At 34.8% G+C, this 20,169-nt stretch overlaps 1 protein-coding gene across 8 annotated transcripts in view; it reads right to left on the minus strand.

The window, feature by feature from the left end:
- The window catches only part of DDHD1 (DDHD domain containing 1), a 90,677-nt gene that overhangs the window by 12,235 nt on the left and 58,273 nt on the right, over positions 1–20,169 (minus strand). For all 8 annotated transcript variants that reach the window (XM_059914255.1, XM_059914253.1, XM_059914256.1 and 5 more), the window contains 5 exons: positions 19,129–19,235; positions 14,548–14,654; positions 7,115–7,377; positions 5,526–5,601; positions 2,140–2,289 (listed from right to left, as the gene is read on the minus strand). In XM_059914255.1, coding sequence (XP_059770238.1) covers positions 2,140–2,289; positions 5,526–5,601; positions 7,115–7,377; positions 14,548–14,654; positions 19,129–19,235 — 703 coding nt within the window. The remainder of the gene's footprint in view (positions 1–2,139; positions 2,290–5,525; positions 5,602–7,114; positions 7,378–14,547; positions 14,655–19,128; positions 19,236–20,169) is intronic.

A 20,169-nucleotide genomic window follows, 5' to 3' on the forward strand; every position in this document is an offset into this window, starting at 1 on the left:
ATTCATTTTTATTATGTTCTGATATCATCTAGCAATTAGATTTATATTAGTCTCACAAACAAAACTGAAGCAGTAAACAGTAACCTGGAACAGAGCAAATAAGGTCAATTTTTAATATCTAAGCTCTCAGTAAACCCTACTTTCAAGTAGATTAATATAGTAACAAACACTACATGATGGTATAAGACCATTTGTCTAATGTGAAGTAGGGATGATATAGCAGAAAAGGCAATGGACTTGGCATCAGAATTCCCTGAGTTCATATTCTGGCCTCTGTCACTTATTAACTATATGACACTCACCAAGTCACAAGGTCTCAGAGCCTCAGTTTCCTGAGCTATAGAAAGGAGACACTTCCTACTACCTCACAAGGATGTTGGGAAGAATAGATAACTTTGGAAAAACTGCCTAGCACAATTCTCACATAAGCTATTTTAAAAAAAAATTTCACAGAAGAACTATAAAACGAATAATAAAAATAATTTGTAATAATGAGTTTGGAACCCTCCTTTATAATACAGCTGACCCTTGAACAACACAGGTTTGAACTGCGTGGGCCCACTTATTCGTGGATTATTTCCCCCCATAATTACATGTTACAGCACTACATGATCTGCAGTTGGTTGAATCTGTGGATGCGGAACCGTGGATACAGAGGGCTTCCTGTAAAATTACACCCCAATTCTTGACTGAGCACAGGGGGTACCCCCAACCCCCGAGTTGTTCAAGGGCCAACTGAATAACAAAATTTAAGACTGTACAAAGTATAGGGTATATACTGAAAGTTTAGAGTTCACCTATGATCTCAAGTTCACTTTCAAGTTATAGGGGAGTGAGTTAAATGAATGCATATTAACAAAATACTCAAGGTCTAACTGGGTGTTTTGCACACGTTTTACTTAATCCTAACAACCCTATGAGGTAAAATATTATCATCTGCATCATATAGATAAGAAATAGTCTCAGAAGTGAGTTGGCCAAGATTGTGCAGTCAGTATTTGAATCTAATACTAGATTCCATTTCAGTGAAATTTCTTAAATATAACCGTTCTGATTCTTTAACATACAAGAAATTTTCTAAAATTCTGGTGTTTAGTCATTGTTATATTTATTTGGTACTAGCTAAAGATCTTTTAAAAGACTTTATAGAATTATATAAAGCTATTTTTCAGAGAATAAATGCTATTTAAAATAGTTTGTCTTAAATCTAGTTATATCTAGCCTTGTCCCCAAGAGGATTTAAGGAAGAATTTTTCTCATCCAAAAATCTTACTTGGCATTAAACTGTTTATCTGGATGCAGACAGATCCTAGGAGTATTTACATTAAAAAATTTATTTACAGTACAAACATAACAGAGAATGTAAAAATCCAAAATGTCATAATTCCACCAAGCTAAAATAAATTCTTCCACTTTTCTATGTTTAATACATAATATTTAAATATTTTCATTTCTAAGAGTATCTACCAATCACATTTCAATGTTGCAGCATACTTTAGAGAAAAAAGTATTTAAAGTGGGATTTTTAAAATTTATGGTTGCTACGTTATTGGTATTACAACTGGTTAAGGTTTGAAAGTCCAGATGACTCCTGTCTTTTGGATTAATTGTCTAAAGATAATATTTTTACATTATGCTTTCATCCTACAAATACAACATAAACAGAACATCTTTAAGGTATTTTATTTCCTGATCCCTAAACTAATCAGAGAACAAATATTTTAAAAATATGAACTCATGCAAATGTAATAGATAAAGGCATATCTTGGAGATACCGCAGGTTTGGTTCCAGCTCACTGCAATAAAGTAAATCACACAAATTTTTTAGTTTCCCAGTGCATATGAAAGTTAGGTTTACACTATACTTAAGTCTACCTGTTAAATGTGCCACAGCATTATGTCTAAAATAACAACATACATACCTTAATTAAAAACTAATGCTGTTGGAAAAATGGCACCAATAGACTTACTCAATGCAGGGTAGCCACAAACCTTGTTTGTAAAAAAACGCAGTATCTGCGAGAGATGTCTGTAAATGAAAGCTTTCTCATAAATTCAGCAGTACCTTGTAAGATTTCTTACAGAGTCTCTTAGGAAAAATTTAATATTGAGAGATAAATGTCCATATTTGCAACTCACCACTGGATCTGTTGGATGAAAAATGTTTAGTAATCGGTTACAAATCTCTCTGGGCAAAATATGGTCTTGACTTCCAGTGTTTCCTGGGCGGATGCCACGCAATGCCAAAAAAACTGCCAGCGGGGATCCCATACAGAAGAAATTTTCAACCTACAATGATAAAGTCATCCTAAATTTTAAAAGTGGTGAAGTGTTTTTCAAAGAATTTGGGCACAACATAATATATGGTAAAATACAAATAATAAATTTGTCTCCAAATATATATCTTTTTAAATGAGCTTTGTCTAGATGGTATCTGCATTACTTATTAACTATATAACAACCATTAATTATTCTAAACAGTCTATCCAGGAGCAACTTCATTATCTTTAAATCTAATAGAAAATTAAGAATGAGAGTAAGGAGAAGGAAGATTTATTAAGCTACTATTTTGTGTAAAGTAATAGTATATTAGGTATTCTAAAACATATAAAGACCAATAAGGCAGAGCTTCTGCACTCAGAGTTTACAATCCTGCGGGGAGGCAGAATAAAATAGTGCATAATAGAGGGAAAGCGTGCTACAGGAGAGTAGACAAAGGAATAATTAATCCCAACTTTGAGGGCTTTACAAAGGAGGAAGCATTTGCACTGGCCATAAAAGATGAAAAGGATTTCCAAAGTTGGGGTTGGGATATACTGGGGCTGGAAGGATATTCCATATTGATAGAACCACATGAACTAAAGCAGAGGGAGGAAAGAAACTGGCTTAATTTAGAGAATAAAAATAACCTGATATGGTTGAAAATTGAGTGTGGGGAAAATGTAACTTGGAATGAGAATGTACAGAACCTTGACTGTTTGACAAAAGAGTTGGGCTTAATTTATTTTACAGGTAGTGAAAGAGAATAGGATTTGACCCATGTTTTAGGAGGTTAGTAAATCTGGTAGTAGCTTGTGAATGAACTGGAAAATTAAGAGGCTAGTGACTTGGAGACAAGTTAGAAAACTATTGAAAGAGTTTAGGCAAAAGATAATCTGCACCCAGGAGGACAAGCTGTTCCATTCAGAAATGGAAATTTGAGAGATTAGGATGGAATCAACATGAATGAATGGAGATGGGGATAAGGAAGGAGCCAGAGGCAATTCACAAGATTTGGGTCTGGCTGACTGGGAAGATATTAATTAATCCATTAATTGTTAACAGGATACTCTAAGTAAATCATGTTTTTGTTCATAATTAGTTTGAGGTATCTGTAACATACCTAACAGGTATTGAATTGAGAATTTAAGACAAGAAATATAGAATTGGATATGCCAACTTTTCTTTCTTTGTTTATGATTGGTTTGCAGTTTGGTGGACAAACACACAAAGGAATTATTCTCTCTCAGATAAAAGTAACAATTGCTTTAGGGTTATCTATATCCATCAAATAATTTTAAAGGTGAAGAAGAGCTTTAGACATTTAGTCTAACTGCCTCATCTAGGGATGAATAAACAGATGAATTCAGAGATGTTAACTGATTTTGACTTGGCTACTGTTACATAACTAGTTAGTGGCAAAGCCTCATGATCACAACCAAAGCTTCCCACTCTCTAGACCAATGTTTGTTGACATTTTTTTCCTCTTTTGAAAGTTCAATGGTAATGTGTGACAAATCTAACACTTTTATTTATGGAAGTAAATCCATCTGCCAGTTAACAGGCATAGAAAGACCTCTGTTTCTTTTAGAACTCTGGAGTACTAAATATTAATTTGCTAATTCATCATATATTCCTTTTAAAATTTCAGATTTCTATATTTTTTCTCTATAAGTAATTAAATAATTAAAAATTCATATTATTAGACTACATGACTATGTATTAGAAGGATACACAATTATAGGGCATAAATTCTGGTTATGTGATAACTGAATTTTGAGATAATAATATACTTAGTGGATCGTACTCAACTCTCTAGTACAAAACCCAGGACATGAAATAGAAGAGTTTACTTTTACTATCAGATCAATTCTACATATTTAACATTGATTATATATAATAATGGTGGTAGAGATGGAACTCAAATTCCAGGTGGGGGGTGACTCCAAAGACCATGCTCTTATGGCTTTTATTTTATTTTTATTATTATTTTTTAACATCTTTATTGGAGTATAATTGCTTTACAATGGTGTGTTAGTTTCTGTTTTATAACAAAGTGAATCAGCTATACATATACATATATCCCCGTATCTCTTCCCTCTTGCGTCTCCCTCCCACCCTTATGGCTTTTAAATGTATCTTATAACTTTACCATATGGCTTTTAAATGTATAAGTTAAAAAAAAAAAACCTTTATAAGTCATAGAGATAGATTCAATAAGAATTTTTGCATCATTCCATCACTTAACCTGTATGTTAAGTTTCCATGATAAAAGATATCAAGAAGAAACAATATGGTACACTAGACATGGGCATATATTCAACTGGAAATGAGTATTAGGAAACTTACATCATGTTCCATTTAACATTGCAAACAAATTGTTATTCAGGTATAGGCTGTGTCTTCTCCAATGGTCAGGCCAATGTCAATGTCTCTCTGCAACTTTTTATTCTTCTAAACCATTGCTTTCGACAGCTCTATTCCGATGCTCAAAAACCCTGAAAAGCTTTCCACCGCCCCTATCAAACATAAGGTCCCTTTTTCTAGCTCTTCCTGCTTTCCTACACCCTCCATGCCCTTTATCCTGTATATTTTAGCCAAACTGGCTTGCTCTCCTTGCTCCAAACTAACTGCGTGCACCTCATCTTGTGCTTTTATCATACACTTCTTATTGATTGAAATGTCAGCTTTCCATCCCTGGAATCATCACTGATATAATTCCAGTTATTTTTCTTACCACATACCCCTAGCTGGTCACAAAGATTTGTTAAATTCTAAATATTAGATATTTACCAGATCTGTCTCTGTTTTTCTTTTCTCACTATTTAAGATTATTTGGTGTTTCTTGGACCTACTATGAAGGTATATCCCTCCATGCCTTTGTTTATGCTGTTTCTTTCAAGAACACAGCAGCATTTCTCCTTTCTTCTACTTGGCAATATCCAATTTACTGAGATTAAGTACAAATGTCATTCATTTGTAAACATTTACAGGCAAAATTAAACCTCCTTCTCATGCATACATCATTCTTTATACTGCTAATAGACCCAGTAACACTGTGTTACATATTTTGAGGGCTAGGAAACCATCTTGTCCATTCTTAGTGGAACCCAGAAACCAGCAGTGTCCAACACACCGCAAGTGTTAAAAAAAAAATTCATTTGAAAGAATAATTAGGATTTCATTTGAACCCTAACATCATGCTTCAAATGATGTTTGAAAAAAAACTGAGATCAACAATGAAAATATCACCTGTCTTTCCTTACCTTAAATTTTAAGGCAGGTGTTTGTGTCATAGATGATGCCTTCAATCCGTGTAGCCGTTCTTCTATGTCTCTCAGCCTAGAAAGAAGTATGAGATTATGTACACATTCATATTTATAATTTCATAAGTATTAGATGTTTACCAGTTCACTAAGCATAAAGAAGAAAATAATGACCCATCATCCAATCCCTCAAATTAAACCTTATTGACAGAATTTAATAAATGTACGTGCTGTAGTACAGAAAGTCTAAAAGTTTATGAAAGGACTTCCCTGGCAGTCCCAGTGGTTAAGACTCCACGCTGCCAATGCAAGGGGCGCAGGTTTGATCTCTGGTTGGGAAATTAAGATCCCATAAGCCGCATGGCGCGGCCAAAAAAAAAAAGGCTAAAACAAAAAGTTTATGAAATAATTAGTAAAAGTACCCCTATTCTTCCAATACATGCTGTTAATAGCTTTTTGGGGGAAACCTTTAGTAAAATGTGAGGCACATACAAGCATATATACACCTTTAAAAAAAAACACAGCATATGTTCATACCACATACACTATTCTATATCTTTCCTTTTTCTACAGTTAATAATGAATCTTAGCAATCTTTTCACTTGTCCCCTGACCTACTTCAGTCTTTATAACACCTGTGTAATTATCCATCATACAGACAAACCACAGTTTAAACTTCCTCTGCTGGTGAACATTTGGGTTATATCAACTTTTTCCTATTACAACGTTCTGTACCTAAGTCTGTTAAATTTTTTTTTTTTACAATTTTTTTTTTTACTGGATTTTGTGTCTAAAATATAGCTCTGAGGCTTGCCAACATGACATTTTCTTTCAAAACTATCAATTATTTCTGACACTAAAAACTTTATGTATTTTTCCTATGGTACTTAATAAAATTCTAAATGAAATCCTTAGACAAATTCTATAAGACAAAAATAAATTCAACGTTTCCTGAGCAAGAATTTAAGTCAGCTAAATTGGTTGTTTTTATATAATGCTAACTATCAAAATGAGTGACTTTTCACTGTTCTATTAGAATCAATCAGATGATCATTAAGAGAACAAACGACAGAGCATGTAACTAGAGATGAAGATAGGAATGTAGCAAAGAATTAAAAGATAGTATCAGGAAGGCTGCAAATGATTAGATAATTATAAAATCTGTCAAAAATATATTTGTCAACAAAAAAAGGGCTTTAAAATTATTTTCAGAATAATAAGAAACGTAAAGGCCCATCTCTAAGATTAGTAAAACTACGAAAGATTACAAGCTAGTAAACATTTTCAGTAAGGATTCTACAAAGTGACTCAGCTTGGAATAAGTTTTAGATTTCACTCCTAATAAACTGTGAAGAAAAGACAGAAGGAAAAAGAGGAAGATGGAAGAATAATTTATTTTATGCTATAGGAAAACACCTAATTAGTATGAAAATTAAGTCTCTAGCTTGATTAGGCATGTTATTCAATAATCTTTGTACCCGAAACAATGTATTTTTTTCTTTATTATGAAAATCTTAAGCTTTCACCTAAGAAGTCCAGTGATTCCATGAAGACATTTTAAATTCTTTCAAGAGATTAGGGTATTTTACCGTTGTTTAGTTATATAGAGCTCATCAAGAAGATGACGTTCTTCATAGCTCATCCATTGTTCATCAGGCAACTCTTCTTCCTTCTGCAGCAACTGTTCATAGAGTCGAACTGGATTCCAGCCAGTCATTATGTCATAAGTGATTACACATCCCAAGGAATGTGACACTATTGAGACTTTACCCCCTTTTTCTTCAAAGTCTGGATTCCGAGAACAGAAAAGGGAATATAATCGATTCAGCTCTTGCTGAAGGCCTTTAACTAGCTGTTTGAAATAAGAAAACATCAAATTAGAGTAATCACTGACTACTATAAACTTTATTTCTAAACTCAAATACATTAAGGAAGAAAAACACACATTACTGGCCAAATATATCTAGGTTATTAAAATTAACTCAGAACCCTACAGGCAATGAAGTAAAGGTATATGTAATATTATAATCCATATCAACACTAAAGAATAAAGGCAGATGTTACCCACACAGATCCTTTCATAGTCCTTAAACCAATTATTTAAGCCAGCAGTTCCAGAGATTTAAAAAAAAGTTCCATGCAGATTCTAGTAGATTTCCAGAGTCCTGGATATTTCTTCTTCGTTGCAACGGACTCATATGCAATTCTAAAGTCTTGTACCTTGTAGTTTTTAAGCCACAGTAAGTTTTAGGGAAAGAATATCTGAGTTTATGGTAACAGGGTGACTAACATATTGTATATGCAACATATATATACTATTACTTTATGCATTCTTTTAAAGATATTTTTTTGATGTAGACCATTTTTAAAGTCTTTATTGAATTTGTTACAATATTGCTTTTTTTTTTTTTTTTTTTTAATGTTTTGGTTTTCTGGCCATGAGGCATGTGGGATCTTAGCTCCCCGACCAGGGATGGAAACCGCACCCCACGCATTGGAAGGCGAAGTCTTAACCACTGCACTGCCAGGAAGTCCCACTTTATGCATTTAGATAAGAGTAATGTAATGAAAGTCCATTGTGTGACAAAAGAAAAAGCTTATGTTGATCTACTTGATATTCCAAAATTCCCAGTAAGTTGGTAATATAGATAAGAGCAAAAAGTTGTTTTTAAAAAGCAGAACTTTTTTTTCTTTATAACTTTATTTATTTATTTAATTTTTTGGGCTATGTTGGGTCTTTGTTTCTGTGCGAGGGCTTTCTCTAGTTGCGGCAAGCGGGGGGCCACTCTTCATCGCGGTGCGCGGGCCTCTCACTATCACGGCCTCTCTTGTTGTGGAGCACAGGCTCCAGACGCGCAGGCTCAGTAGCCGTGGCTCACGGGCCCAGTTGCTCCGCGGCATGTGGGATCCTCCCAGACCAGGGCTCGAACCCGTGTCCCCTGCATTGGCTGGCAGATTCTCAACCACTGCGTCACCAGGGAAGCCCAGCAGGACTTTTTTAAGGTTTAGAGGTTAATAATGTGGGGAGTACCATAGCCATTTTTCTTTGTAAAACTGCTTTCTTGAAATTTAGCTTTAACAAATATTACTGACATATTCTATGAAGTGAGAAGAACAAGGTTCTTTTGTTACTCAAATTCATTCATACGGGGGCCCTGACCTGATTTTTAAGGCAGTCCTCTCCTCCTCCTATCATTGCTTACTACTATTTAGTTATAAAATTCCTGCCTGATATTAAATTTCGCACTTCAGTCCTTCTTAATATGTCAGCTGTTATTCAGACAAACAAACATTAATTATATACTGCTTCCATTTTCAATCTTTAGGTTTCACTGAACAATCTTTAGCAGATACAAACTGGAAATTATTTGAGCATTCATGCTTGGCTGGGTTAGCAGTGACGTGAATGAAGGTGCAATGTTCTTTCTGATTGCTGACATCACAGAGCTCTACACTGCAATACTGAGGTCTGGTTAAAGCTATTGAAACCATGTATTGGGTCTGGAGGGCTTGTTAAATACAGATTGCTGGGCTCCATCCCAGAGTTTCAGACTCAGCAGCTCTGGGGACCACACTAGTGGCAAATGCATATAAAAATCTCCCAAGACATGGGTTGTAGGTAATTCTAGTCAACAGAATTTAAGAAATAGGCAGTGTGATGTCAAATTACATGCTCTTTTCAAAGGGAGCTATAATGTAATGCTTTGGACTTGGCTTTGATAAGAATATGAACCAACCCTTAAAATTTTGTTATTTTCCTAATTTATAATCTACATGAAGGGAGGTGTAGAAAAAACTAATGTTTCAATGAAATAAATTCCTTTAAAAGCAATATTTGTTAATAGTTTTTACTTTTCAAGGCCTTGATTTTAAGACTCTTACCATGTAAGTACAGAAACACTAGATCCCTTTGTGACCAACTATATTCATTTGGGATATCTGAACCAAGAATAATGATATACCCTGTGATCTGAATTTTATTAATTCTACAATATTACCTAATCAGTTCAGCTAACCTCTTACACACGCAGGCATTGGATGGCTCTTCAAAAGTTTAAAAGTTTCTAATTCTCATAACCACTGCCCCCAAATTAAAATTTATGAAGTCAACCGAAGAGGAAAAAAACCCAGCAGCTTCAAGAGAGAATCCAAACACCCAAAATGGGGCTGAAGAATATAATTAGTCATTTGTCCTTCTCCCTGTTACAGGAAATTTTAATGAGAAAAAGTAATTTAGAGAGTTTTAGTCCTATACATCAATTAAACAATTTTCAAATAACAATGGCAAGATAGGGCCATGACAATTCTCTTTATAGTTCTTCATTTTTAAAAGCCATTGAAAAGAGAGTTCAGATGTACAAAAGATATACAGTTCTCTCTGGATTTTTCATGTTACTTTATTTACGGTTGAAGAAAGAGCCAAAGGCTCTCTGATGATGTCTTGATAGACTGGAGTTAGTTTCTTTTTTAAAAACTGGTCCTCAGAAAGTATGACCTGAGAAGTACTGATCGATACACAAAACTTTTTCCCTAAAAAGCACAGCTTTTTAGTGCACAATCACTAATTAGGGTCCTCCCATGTGCATCTCAGAAACTTGAGTGAAAGGGGGCCTCAGAGATGATCTAACTTAAACTGCTATGAAGATAAAAGTCCCTTCAGTAACACCCCTCTTAAGGGATAAGGAGCTCAGCATCTACCCCAGTGAGTATCTTCATCCAGAAGTGGTCACTTCTATTTAAAAAAAATTTTCCCCCCAGTTTTACTGAGATATAATTGAGATAGACTGTTTAAGTTTAAAGTGTACAATGTAATGATGTGATATAGGTATATATTGTGAAATGACTATCACAGTAAGTTTAGTTAAAATCCATCACCTTATATTATTTACAAATTTTTTCATTGTAACACTTCTGTATTTTTAAGGCAGTTTTGCTTATTACACAGTTCTTCATTAGTAACCAAACATGTCCCTTTCCGTATTTTCAATTCACGGATCCTTATTTTACTTTCTAGAATTAACAGAGTAAGTCTATTCCTTTTTTTTTAAATTGTAGCCCTTGAAATATATAAAGACAGATATATACTTAATTACAACTTGAAAATCTAAGCACAAGGAATTTATATATCATAATATCTTTGATCCTCATGACAATCTTTATCAACTAGGTATTTTATATGTCCATTATATAAGTGAGGAAGCTGAGAAAGTGAGAAATTTGATCTAAGCTAGTTAAGTGGCAGGTTTTGAATCTGCATCTGTTTGACTCCAAAGGCTGAGAGGAAGAGAAAAAAGGCTCTTATTTATGCCTATCAAATAAACCTAACAAGGTTAATTCACCAGGCATGACAATCCTACAGAACCCCTGCTGGCTGTTACTTATCACTACTTCCCTTAGGAAACATATATTGTTGAAAAATAATTTAGTCTAAATATTGCCTAACACCAACCTTGTGTTAAATGGACTTTGATTCGCAGAATCAGCTTTCCTTTTTAAAGAATAAGAACAATTTTTGCCCACTTCTCACTAAGTTTTTCTTTTATTTTCTTTTGTTCTTCACAATGCTTTAAGCAATGTTTCCCAAACTTCCCTGATGGTATCACCTGGGGAACTGTTAAAAACACAAATTCACAGGTTCTATCTCAGACCCACTGAATCAGGATCTCCAGAGGAGGGACCTGGGAAAGTATTTTTTAGTTTCTTTTTCTTAACTTTTTATTTGGGAGTAATTTCAAATTTATAAAATGTTGCAAAATAAAAATAGTACAAAGTTCCTCACATAGGCTTTATCCAAAATTCACCTAATGTTAGCATTTCCTCCTATTTGCCTTATCATTTGTTCTGTTTCTATAGCACACACACAACTTTTTTGTGAACCATTTAAGGATATATTACATATGCCATGGTCCTTTATCCCCAAATACTCCAGTGTATATTTCCTAAGACTAGGAATATTCTCTTCCACAATCATAGTGCTGTTATCAACTTCATAATTCACTTTGATATATTTCATCTAATCTAGTCTACCATTCACATTTTAATTTTGTCAGTTGATCTAATATTATCCTTTGTAGCATTTCCCCCAATCCAGTACAGGATACAGTCTAGGATGAGATATAATTAGCTATCACGTCTCTTTAATCTTCTCTATCTGGAACATTTTCCACAGCCATTCTTTCTCTTTTATTATGCCAACATTTTAAAAGAATACAGTCTCATTCCTACTTTTTTATTACAACTTCCTCATTTTATGTTTGTCTGATGTTTCCTCATAATTGGAATACTGCATAAATAATGCTGTGTCCTTCTCTGGGTGTCCCTCAGGAACACCCCATAAAGTTGTTGCTTGATTTCTCCACTGTATACCTTTATTTTTTAAACTAAAAGCAGTCTGAGAGGATACACTTTAAGACCATGCAAGTATTCTGTTCCTCATCAAAAAATCTGCCCTCATTTTAGCATCCACTGATGATTCTTGCCCAGTCCTCTCCCCTACCTGATCCTACCATGATGGCTGCAAAATGAGACTTTCCAACTCCAGCATTCCTTCCACATTTATTAGTAGGCCCTTGGCATCCTACTGAAGCAAAGGACCTCCCTTCTTCCCAATTTGTTTATCTATTTATCATTGATAAGGACTTACAAATTTTTCAGTGATTTAGAATTCTTTAGTACATTATCCTTATTATAATACAAAAGTACTATTAATAATTCCTTACAATAAGTAATCATTACTTAATTATTTGGTCAGTGGGATATGCTTCTTTAATTTGACTATTATGTCCTTGTATCTTGCTCCATCATTCTTTTGAGCATTTTTCTACCTTTCGTCAAAACAAATTCTTCCAGCTTTGACTTGGACCTACCCTGCCCCAGCCCTGGAATCAGCCATTTTTCCAAGGAACTCTACTTTTTCTTAGTGGAGAATAACAATACTAGAGGCAAAGATCTGCGTGCTAGGTATACTCGTTGGATTGGGGTCTCTGCTTCTTGGTCCTTTCAGCGGACAGAGGTAGGAAATAGATGCATATATATACTTCTGTGCTTACACATATATGCTTAAATATATAGATGTTATCTACATACACTGGCTTATTTTCAAAATCATAAATTCACATTAATACCCTCAATTCCCATGTCCCCCATGGGGTTTTTTTTTTGCCTGCATTTTTAATGAGCACCACAAGTGATTGTTCTAATTAGGGATGTTTGGGATACACTGCTGAAGATTGCTGGTGAATCTCAGACACAAGTTCTCAGTGCTTTTCCATGAAATTCAACTGGATCAAAAAACCAACTAATTTAAAACACTGGGTGTTCTCCTTCCATTTCATTTATCTTAACGATCAGTTCCTTTTTCCTACTGAATATGTTTTATTCAATTCCATTCTGAGGAAGATTATCTTTGACTATAAGAGCAAAATAAAAAGTGATCACTTTCTCAGTCATCATTCACCAACGGCCAGAGGTTTGAGTCTGGCACTTTTCTCTTTTCAGTTTTTCTGGATATTAACGCCAACTTAAAGTTTTTAAAAAACACTTATTACTTTTGGGGGACATGACTCAGCACATTTTAGCCTTGAAGACTCAGGATACCGTTTTAGGAGTACTACCAACCACGTGTGCGTGCGTGTGTGTGTGTGTACGTGTGTATAGTAATATGCTCTCAGCCCTTGTCTTTCCTTTCCCCCCCCCCCCTCACTGGTTTACTTGCAATACTATATAGTTCAGTGTTCTAACTTTTAGGGCATATCTAACGATGCCCATTGTACACTATAAAGGACTATGAACTAATAAAGTGTTCTACTTCACCGACTAGGCCTTCCTTTTTGGTTAGAATTAAGCTCAGAATAGCAGTTCTCCTTGTAGCTTCTTTTACTGTTTGTTCTCAATCAGATCAAGGCAGATCTTGCCCAATACTGGTATATGGCAATGAGGGGATATAGAAAGAGGAATGAAGAAAAATCCTAAGGAGATGGTAGTTGGAAGAGAAGGAATTTTCTGTGGCAACTAACCAAACATATTTCTGTCGATATGTAAAAGATATCCTGGATTAAGTTAGGGAATGACTCTGAATGAACAAAATCAGCAACGGATTGGCTTGGAGTAGCACAGAGCAGCAGAGCTGCTCTATTGGTAATTACTCCTTGTACTAGTTTCTTTACCCTTCAAATGAAGATACTAATCATATCTACTTCATAGGGTAAGGATTAAACAAGTTAATACATGTTAGGTAATTAACGCGGTTATTCCCATGAAACAAAATTCTTTTTCTCTTACCAATAAAGTGACAAATTGCATTGGTAGAGATTCCCTCATCCCTCTGAATAAACTATCTCCCTTCACCTACCCTTCCGATCTGCCCCCCTTTAGGGTTATCTTTGTGATGCATGAGCAAAATTACCATTTGAGAACTACACAAATCCACTATAGAAATGACACAATAAAAGCAAGTCTTTTATATACAAAAACACTTGAAGGACATTTCTAAGTGTTTAAAACTCTTTTGTGGGACTTCCCTGGTGGTCCAGTGGTCAAGAATCTGCCTTCCAATGCAGGGGACATGGGTTCGATCCCTCGTCGGGGCAACTAAGCCTGCATGCTCTAGAGCCTGCATGCCACAACTAGAGAGCCCGCACGCCACAACGAAGAGCCCGTGTGACACAATGAAAGATCCTGCATACCACAACTAAGACCTGACGCAGCCAAATAAATAATTTTTAAAAAGCTCTTTTGTGAGGATAATACTCATAGATATTACTAATCAGACTTATGAAAACTTATTTTTCAAAGAGCTATTTTCTAACCAACCTCTCACTTCCAAGGTTATCCATTTTATTAAGCATCCCAATGTGCAGTTTAAGACTGCAAATGCACTATGAAATACAGGCTATTTATAGATTAATGGATTCCTATAATTTCTCACTTGCTTGTAAAAAAAGAATATAAAATGTTAAAATTCAGGACACATGTTACCACTGAAAAAAATACCCAATAGCAATAAGATAATCATGATACTTACTTCATCTCTATAAAGTGGGCTAGTATAATACATTATGTCCATTGCACTGCTGTTTAACATATCCCTTAAACCTCGCACTTTGTCTGGAGTAATGGAATCAACAGTGTCTACGAGGTAAAAAATAAATTAAACTTAAGAGAAGATTCATTTTAGGGAAAGAATAAACTGTGAAAAAAGTTACATTCCTTGAAATAACTGCTTTAAATTAACATTTATATATTCAAGACTAGCTTTGAATCTAATGAACCTTACCTTCTTGAAATTTTACTATTTGTAAATTTAAAAATAATGATGGAGGGTATTTACCTACCACAAACATCACTGCGCTCATTAGTGCTGAAAGGTTAAAAAACATTTCCTCTAAATCAGGAATAAGCTAAGGATATCTACTCTTTTTTTATAATAAAAAAAATTTTTATTGAGGTTCAGTTGATATACAATATTATATAAGTTCCAGGTGTACAAACAGTAATTCACAATTTTTAAAGGTTATATTCCATTTACAGTTATTATAAAATATTGGCTATAGTCCTAGTGTTGAACAATATGTCCTTGTAGCTTATTTATTTTATACGTAGTAGTTTGTACTTCTCAATCCCCCCCTTCCCCTATCTTCTCCCCCGCCCCCCGCTAACCACTAGTTTGTTCTCTGTGAGTCTGTTTCTTTTCTGTTATATTCACTAGTTTGCTTTGTTTTTTAGATTCCACATATAAGTGATATCATACAGTATTTGTCTTTGTATGACTTATTTCACTTAGCATAATACCCTCCAAGTCCATCCATGTCGTTACAAATGGCAAAATTTCATTCTTTTTCTTATGGCTGAGTAGTATTCTATTGTGTATGTATATATACATGACATCTTCTTTATCCATTCATCTGTTGATGGGCACTTAGGTTACTTCCACACCTTCACTATTAAAAATACATAATGCTGCTATCAACATTGGCGTGCGTGTAACTTTTCGAATTAGTGTTTTCGTTTTTTTCGGATATATACTCAGGAGTGGAATTGCTGGGTCATATGGTAGCTCTATTTTTAGTTTTTTGAGGAACCTCTGTACTGTTTTCTACAGTGGCTGCACCAATTTACATTCCCACCATCAGTGTATGAAGGTTCTCTTTTCTCCACATCTTCTCCAACATTTGTTATTTGTGTCCTTTTTGATGATAGCCATTCTGACAGGTGCGAGGTAATAGCTCACTGTGGTTTTAATTTGCATTTCTCTAGTGATTAATAATGTTGAGCATCTTATTTGCCTGTTGGCCATTTGTGCATCTTCTTTGGAAAAATGTCTATTCAGGTCTTCTGCCCATTTTAATTGGGTTGTTTATTTTTCTTGATGTCGAGCTATATGAGCTATTGGATATTAACCCCTTATTGGTCATATCATTTGCAAATATTTTCTCCCATTCCACAGGCTGTCTTTTCATTTTGCTGACGGTTTCCTTTGTTGTGCAAAAGCTTTTAAGTTTACTCAGGTCCTATGTGTTTATTTTTGCTTTTATTTCCTTTGCTTTAGGAGTCAGATCCAAAAAGATATTGCTATGATTTATGTCAAAGAGTGTTCCCCCTATGTTTTCTTCTAGTTTTGTGGTTTTACATTTAGGTCTTTAATCCATTTTGAGTTTATTTTTGTATATGGTGTTAGAGAATATTCTAATTTCATTCTTTTACATGTAACTCTCCGGTTTTCCTGGCACCACTCATTGAAGAGACTGTCTTTTCCCCATTGTATATTCTTGCCTCCTTTGTTGTAGATTAATTGACCATAGTGCATGGGTTTATTTCTGTTCCATTGATCTATGTGTTGGTTTTTGTGCCAGTACCCTACTGTTTTGATGACTGTAGCTTCATAGTATAGTCTGAAGTCAAGGAGTGTGATTCCTCTAGTTCTGTTCTTCTTTCTCAAGATTGTTTTGGCTATTCAGGGTCTTCTGTGTTCCCATACACATTTTAAAATTATTTGTTCTAGTTCTGTGAAAGATGCCCTTGGTATTTTGATAGGGATTGCACCGAATCTGTAGATTGCCTTGGGTAGTATGGTCATTTTAACAATATTAATTCTTCCAATCCATGAACATAGTATATCTTTACATCTGTTGGTGTCATCTTCAATTTCTTTCATTGGTGTCTTATAGTTTTCTGAGAACAGGTCTTTTACCTCCTTAGGTAGGTTTATTCCTAGGTATTTTACTCTTTTTGATGTAATGGTAAATGGGATTGTTTCCTTAATTTCTCTTTTTTGACAGTTTGTTGTTAGTGTATAGAAGTACAACAGATTTCTGAATATTATTTTGTACCTTGCAACTTTACTGAATTCATTGATGAGCTCTAGCAGTTTTATGGTGGTGTCCTTAGGATTGTCTAGGTATAGTATCACAACATCTGCAAACAGTGACAGTTTTACTTCTTCCTTTCCAATGTGGATTCCTTTTATTTCTCTTTCTTATCTGATTGCTGTGGCTAGGACTTCCAATACTCTGCTGAATAAAAGTGGTGAAAGTGAGCATTCTTGTCTTGTTCCTGATCTTAGAGGAAATGCTTTAAGTTTTTCACCACTGAGCACGATGTTAGCTGAGGGCTTGTCATATATGGCTATATATGTTGAGGTATGTTCCCTCTATGCCTATTTCCTGGTGAGTTTTTATCATAGGGTGTTTACTATTTTAACAAATGTTCTACTTAAAGTCCTAGCCAGTGCAATACGATAAGAAAAAGAAATAATATTTTTAAGAAACGGAAAAGATCTGTTTTCATTTGCAGGTCATGTGATTGTCTACACAGAATATACAAAAGAATCTACAGAAAAATTAATAGAATTGACTCTCAGTTTTAATGCATGTATAGTTTTGCATAACTAACACCATAATCAGGGCACAAAACTGTTCCATCACCCTAAAAAACCTCCCACATGCTGCCCTTTATAACTCAACTCCCCACCTCCAAACCCTGGCAGCCACTGATCTGTTCTCTATCCCTATAGTTTTGTCAGTGAACAGTGGTGTTCTTCCTTTAGCTTCTCTCACTCAGCATAATGCCTTCAAGATTCCATTGCGGTAGTTTAAACCTAACAGAAAATTACAGACGTAGGGGTTTTATTAAATGTTAATTCATCCATGTTATCTATTGATACATTCCTGAGCAGCCTAAAATATTTATCTGGATGAATGGAAAAAGCTCAAAAGATGTTACTACACTAGAACTTTACATATGAGCTGTTGCTGCTGAGAAGTCTTCTTTGGTCACAATCTTTTTTTTTGTTGTTGTTAAACTCATTACAACTTTGATGTCACTTTGGTTTATAAGCTATAACTGACATTCCTAACTGACTATGAGGCAGAATCACAGACTAGGAAGAAACTTTGGAAATCATCCAGGGAGGCAGTTCAGATGAACAACGGCTCTGGTATTGTGCAGACCTAGATTTCTGCCTGCCATTCTTCATTAAATTCACATTTTACTGAGTTTCAGTTCCCCTATTTGTAAAAGAGAAAACAAAAGTAGGTATTTCATAGATTTGTGAGAAAATTAAATGAGATACTCCAAGTAAAATGAACCACAGAGTGCCAGGCACATAGTAAAAGCTCAACAAACAGCAGCTGCTACAATGTCCAGTACAACTCTCTCACCTTTCAGATTATGTAAATAATCAACCTAAACATTCTATTTTTTTTTTTTTTTAAATTTATTTATTTATTTTATTTATTTATTTTTGGCTGCGTTGGGTCTTCCTTGCTGCGTGCGTGCTTTCTCCAGTTGCGGTGAGCGGGGGCTACTCTTCGTTGCGGTGCGTGGGCTTCTCATTGCGGTGGCTTCTCTTGTTGCGGAGCACAGGCTCTAGGCGCGTGGGCTTCAGTAGTTGGGGCACAAGGACTCAGTAGTTGTGGCTTTTGGGCTGTAGAGTGCAGGCTCAGTAGTTGTGGCGCACGGGCTTCATTGCTCCGCGGCGTGTGGGAACTTCCCGGACCAGGGCTTGAACCCTTGTCCCCTGCATTAGCAGGCGGATTCTTAACCACTGCGCCACCAGGGAAGCCCTAAACATTCTATTTTAATGGTCTTAATATTCAAAGGACAAAACTTTGTGTAAAGAAAGATGCATATATTATATAATTTCTCTATGTTAGATTATAATTCACCAGCCCAAGGAATGCAGGAACAACAATAAAACAAAAGGCCTGAGATTTTTGTCTTCCAAATATAAGGGAAGAAAATTATTAGGAAGAAAATGTAAGCTTATATAAAACTGTGGACAACAAATATTTTAAAAGCATTGACAAGTCACTTCTCTGTCAAAAACTTTAGAAAACATTTTGTTCCCTTCACTTGTCCCTCTCCTTTCCCCCATCCACAGAGGGCATGCATGAAAACTGTGTTATCTGTGAAATCTATATGGTGGTCCAAAATGACATAAGTTGATGTAATTATTTTTTTTTAAATCAATGGATTTAATTTTCTTAAATAATCTAGAACAAAGAGTGAGTATAACTCAAGACAAATAAATTAAAGACACTTCATTCCCAATGAGCAACACTTTGTTGCCACTGACTAAATCATTTAATTTTTAAACAAAAGGTACCTCCATCCAGAGTAAGTTTTGACCGCCACTCAACAGGCAGAAATTCAACATGTGTTGCATGGTTGGAAAAATGCCTTTCTTCTATTTTTCTTGCAGCCTCTCTCATCCTAAAAAAACCAAACCAAAACAAAACTTTATCAGAGTAACTTCCCATATGTATTTACATGGTATAAAATGTCTTTAATCATACACTTTCACTTGCTTATAACTTTGTCCAATTATGTTTCAATTACTGCTACACTGTGCAACAGTTTGTAATACTAGGACACCTTCATTTCAAAACTATTTTCCTAAATTTGCCATCTACGATTTCAAATATTACAAGCTTCGATATTATATTCTAAATAATCATATGTATACATCTTTAGAAGAGAGAATAGTATAATAAAATACCCCAGCTCCAAATATTAGCACATCGTGACCTGTCATTTCATCTATTCCTCCACTTGCTCTCCCCACAATATAGATTTTTAAATTTTATTTTGAAAATTAAGGTACAGCAAAATTGACTTTTTTCCTTTTTAGTGTCAACTGTATAGATTCGTGGTTAGCACCACTACAATCAAGATACAGAATAGTTCTATTATCAAAAAAAACTCCCTCATGCTATCCCTTTATGTTAGCACTCTTCCCCCATAATATTTAAAGCAAATCCCAGATATCACAACAGTGCATCTATAAATAGTTCAGTATATATTTCTAAAATGTAAGGAAAACATAACCTATTCAGAACTATTATCATACCAATCTTTCATTTCAACAATTATGTTTAGTGGTCCCACTTTCCCAGTTAGACTATAAATATTATTTTATAATAACATAAAAAATATTTTTTTATACTTTTGAATTGAGCTCCGAATACAGCCTATGCATTGCAATTGGAAGATATGTTTCTCAAGTGTCTTTTAATCTATAGATTGCTCTCTCTCTTCTTTGGCTTTGTAATTCTGTTTATGTTCTGTAGAGTTTCTGAGAGTCTGATTTTTAATGACTGCATCCCCAAGTGTTATTTAACATGTTCATTGCTCCCTATTTGGTAGT

The sequence above is a fragment of the Balaenoptera ricei genome, chromosome 2, assembly GCF_028023285.1.
Source record: "Balaenoptera ricei isolate mBalRic1 chromosome 2, mBalRic1.hap2, whole genome shotgun sequence".
In the NCBI taxonomy this organism is placed as follows: domain Eukaryota; kingdom Metazoa; phylum Chordata; class Mammalia; order Artiodactyla; family Balaenopteridae; genus Balaenoptera; species Balaenoptera ricei.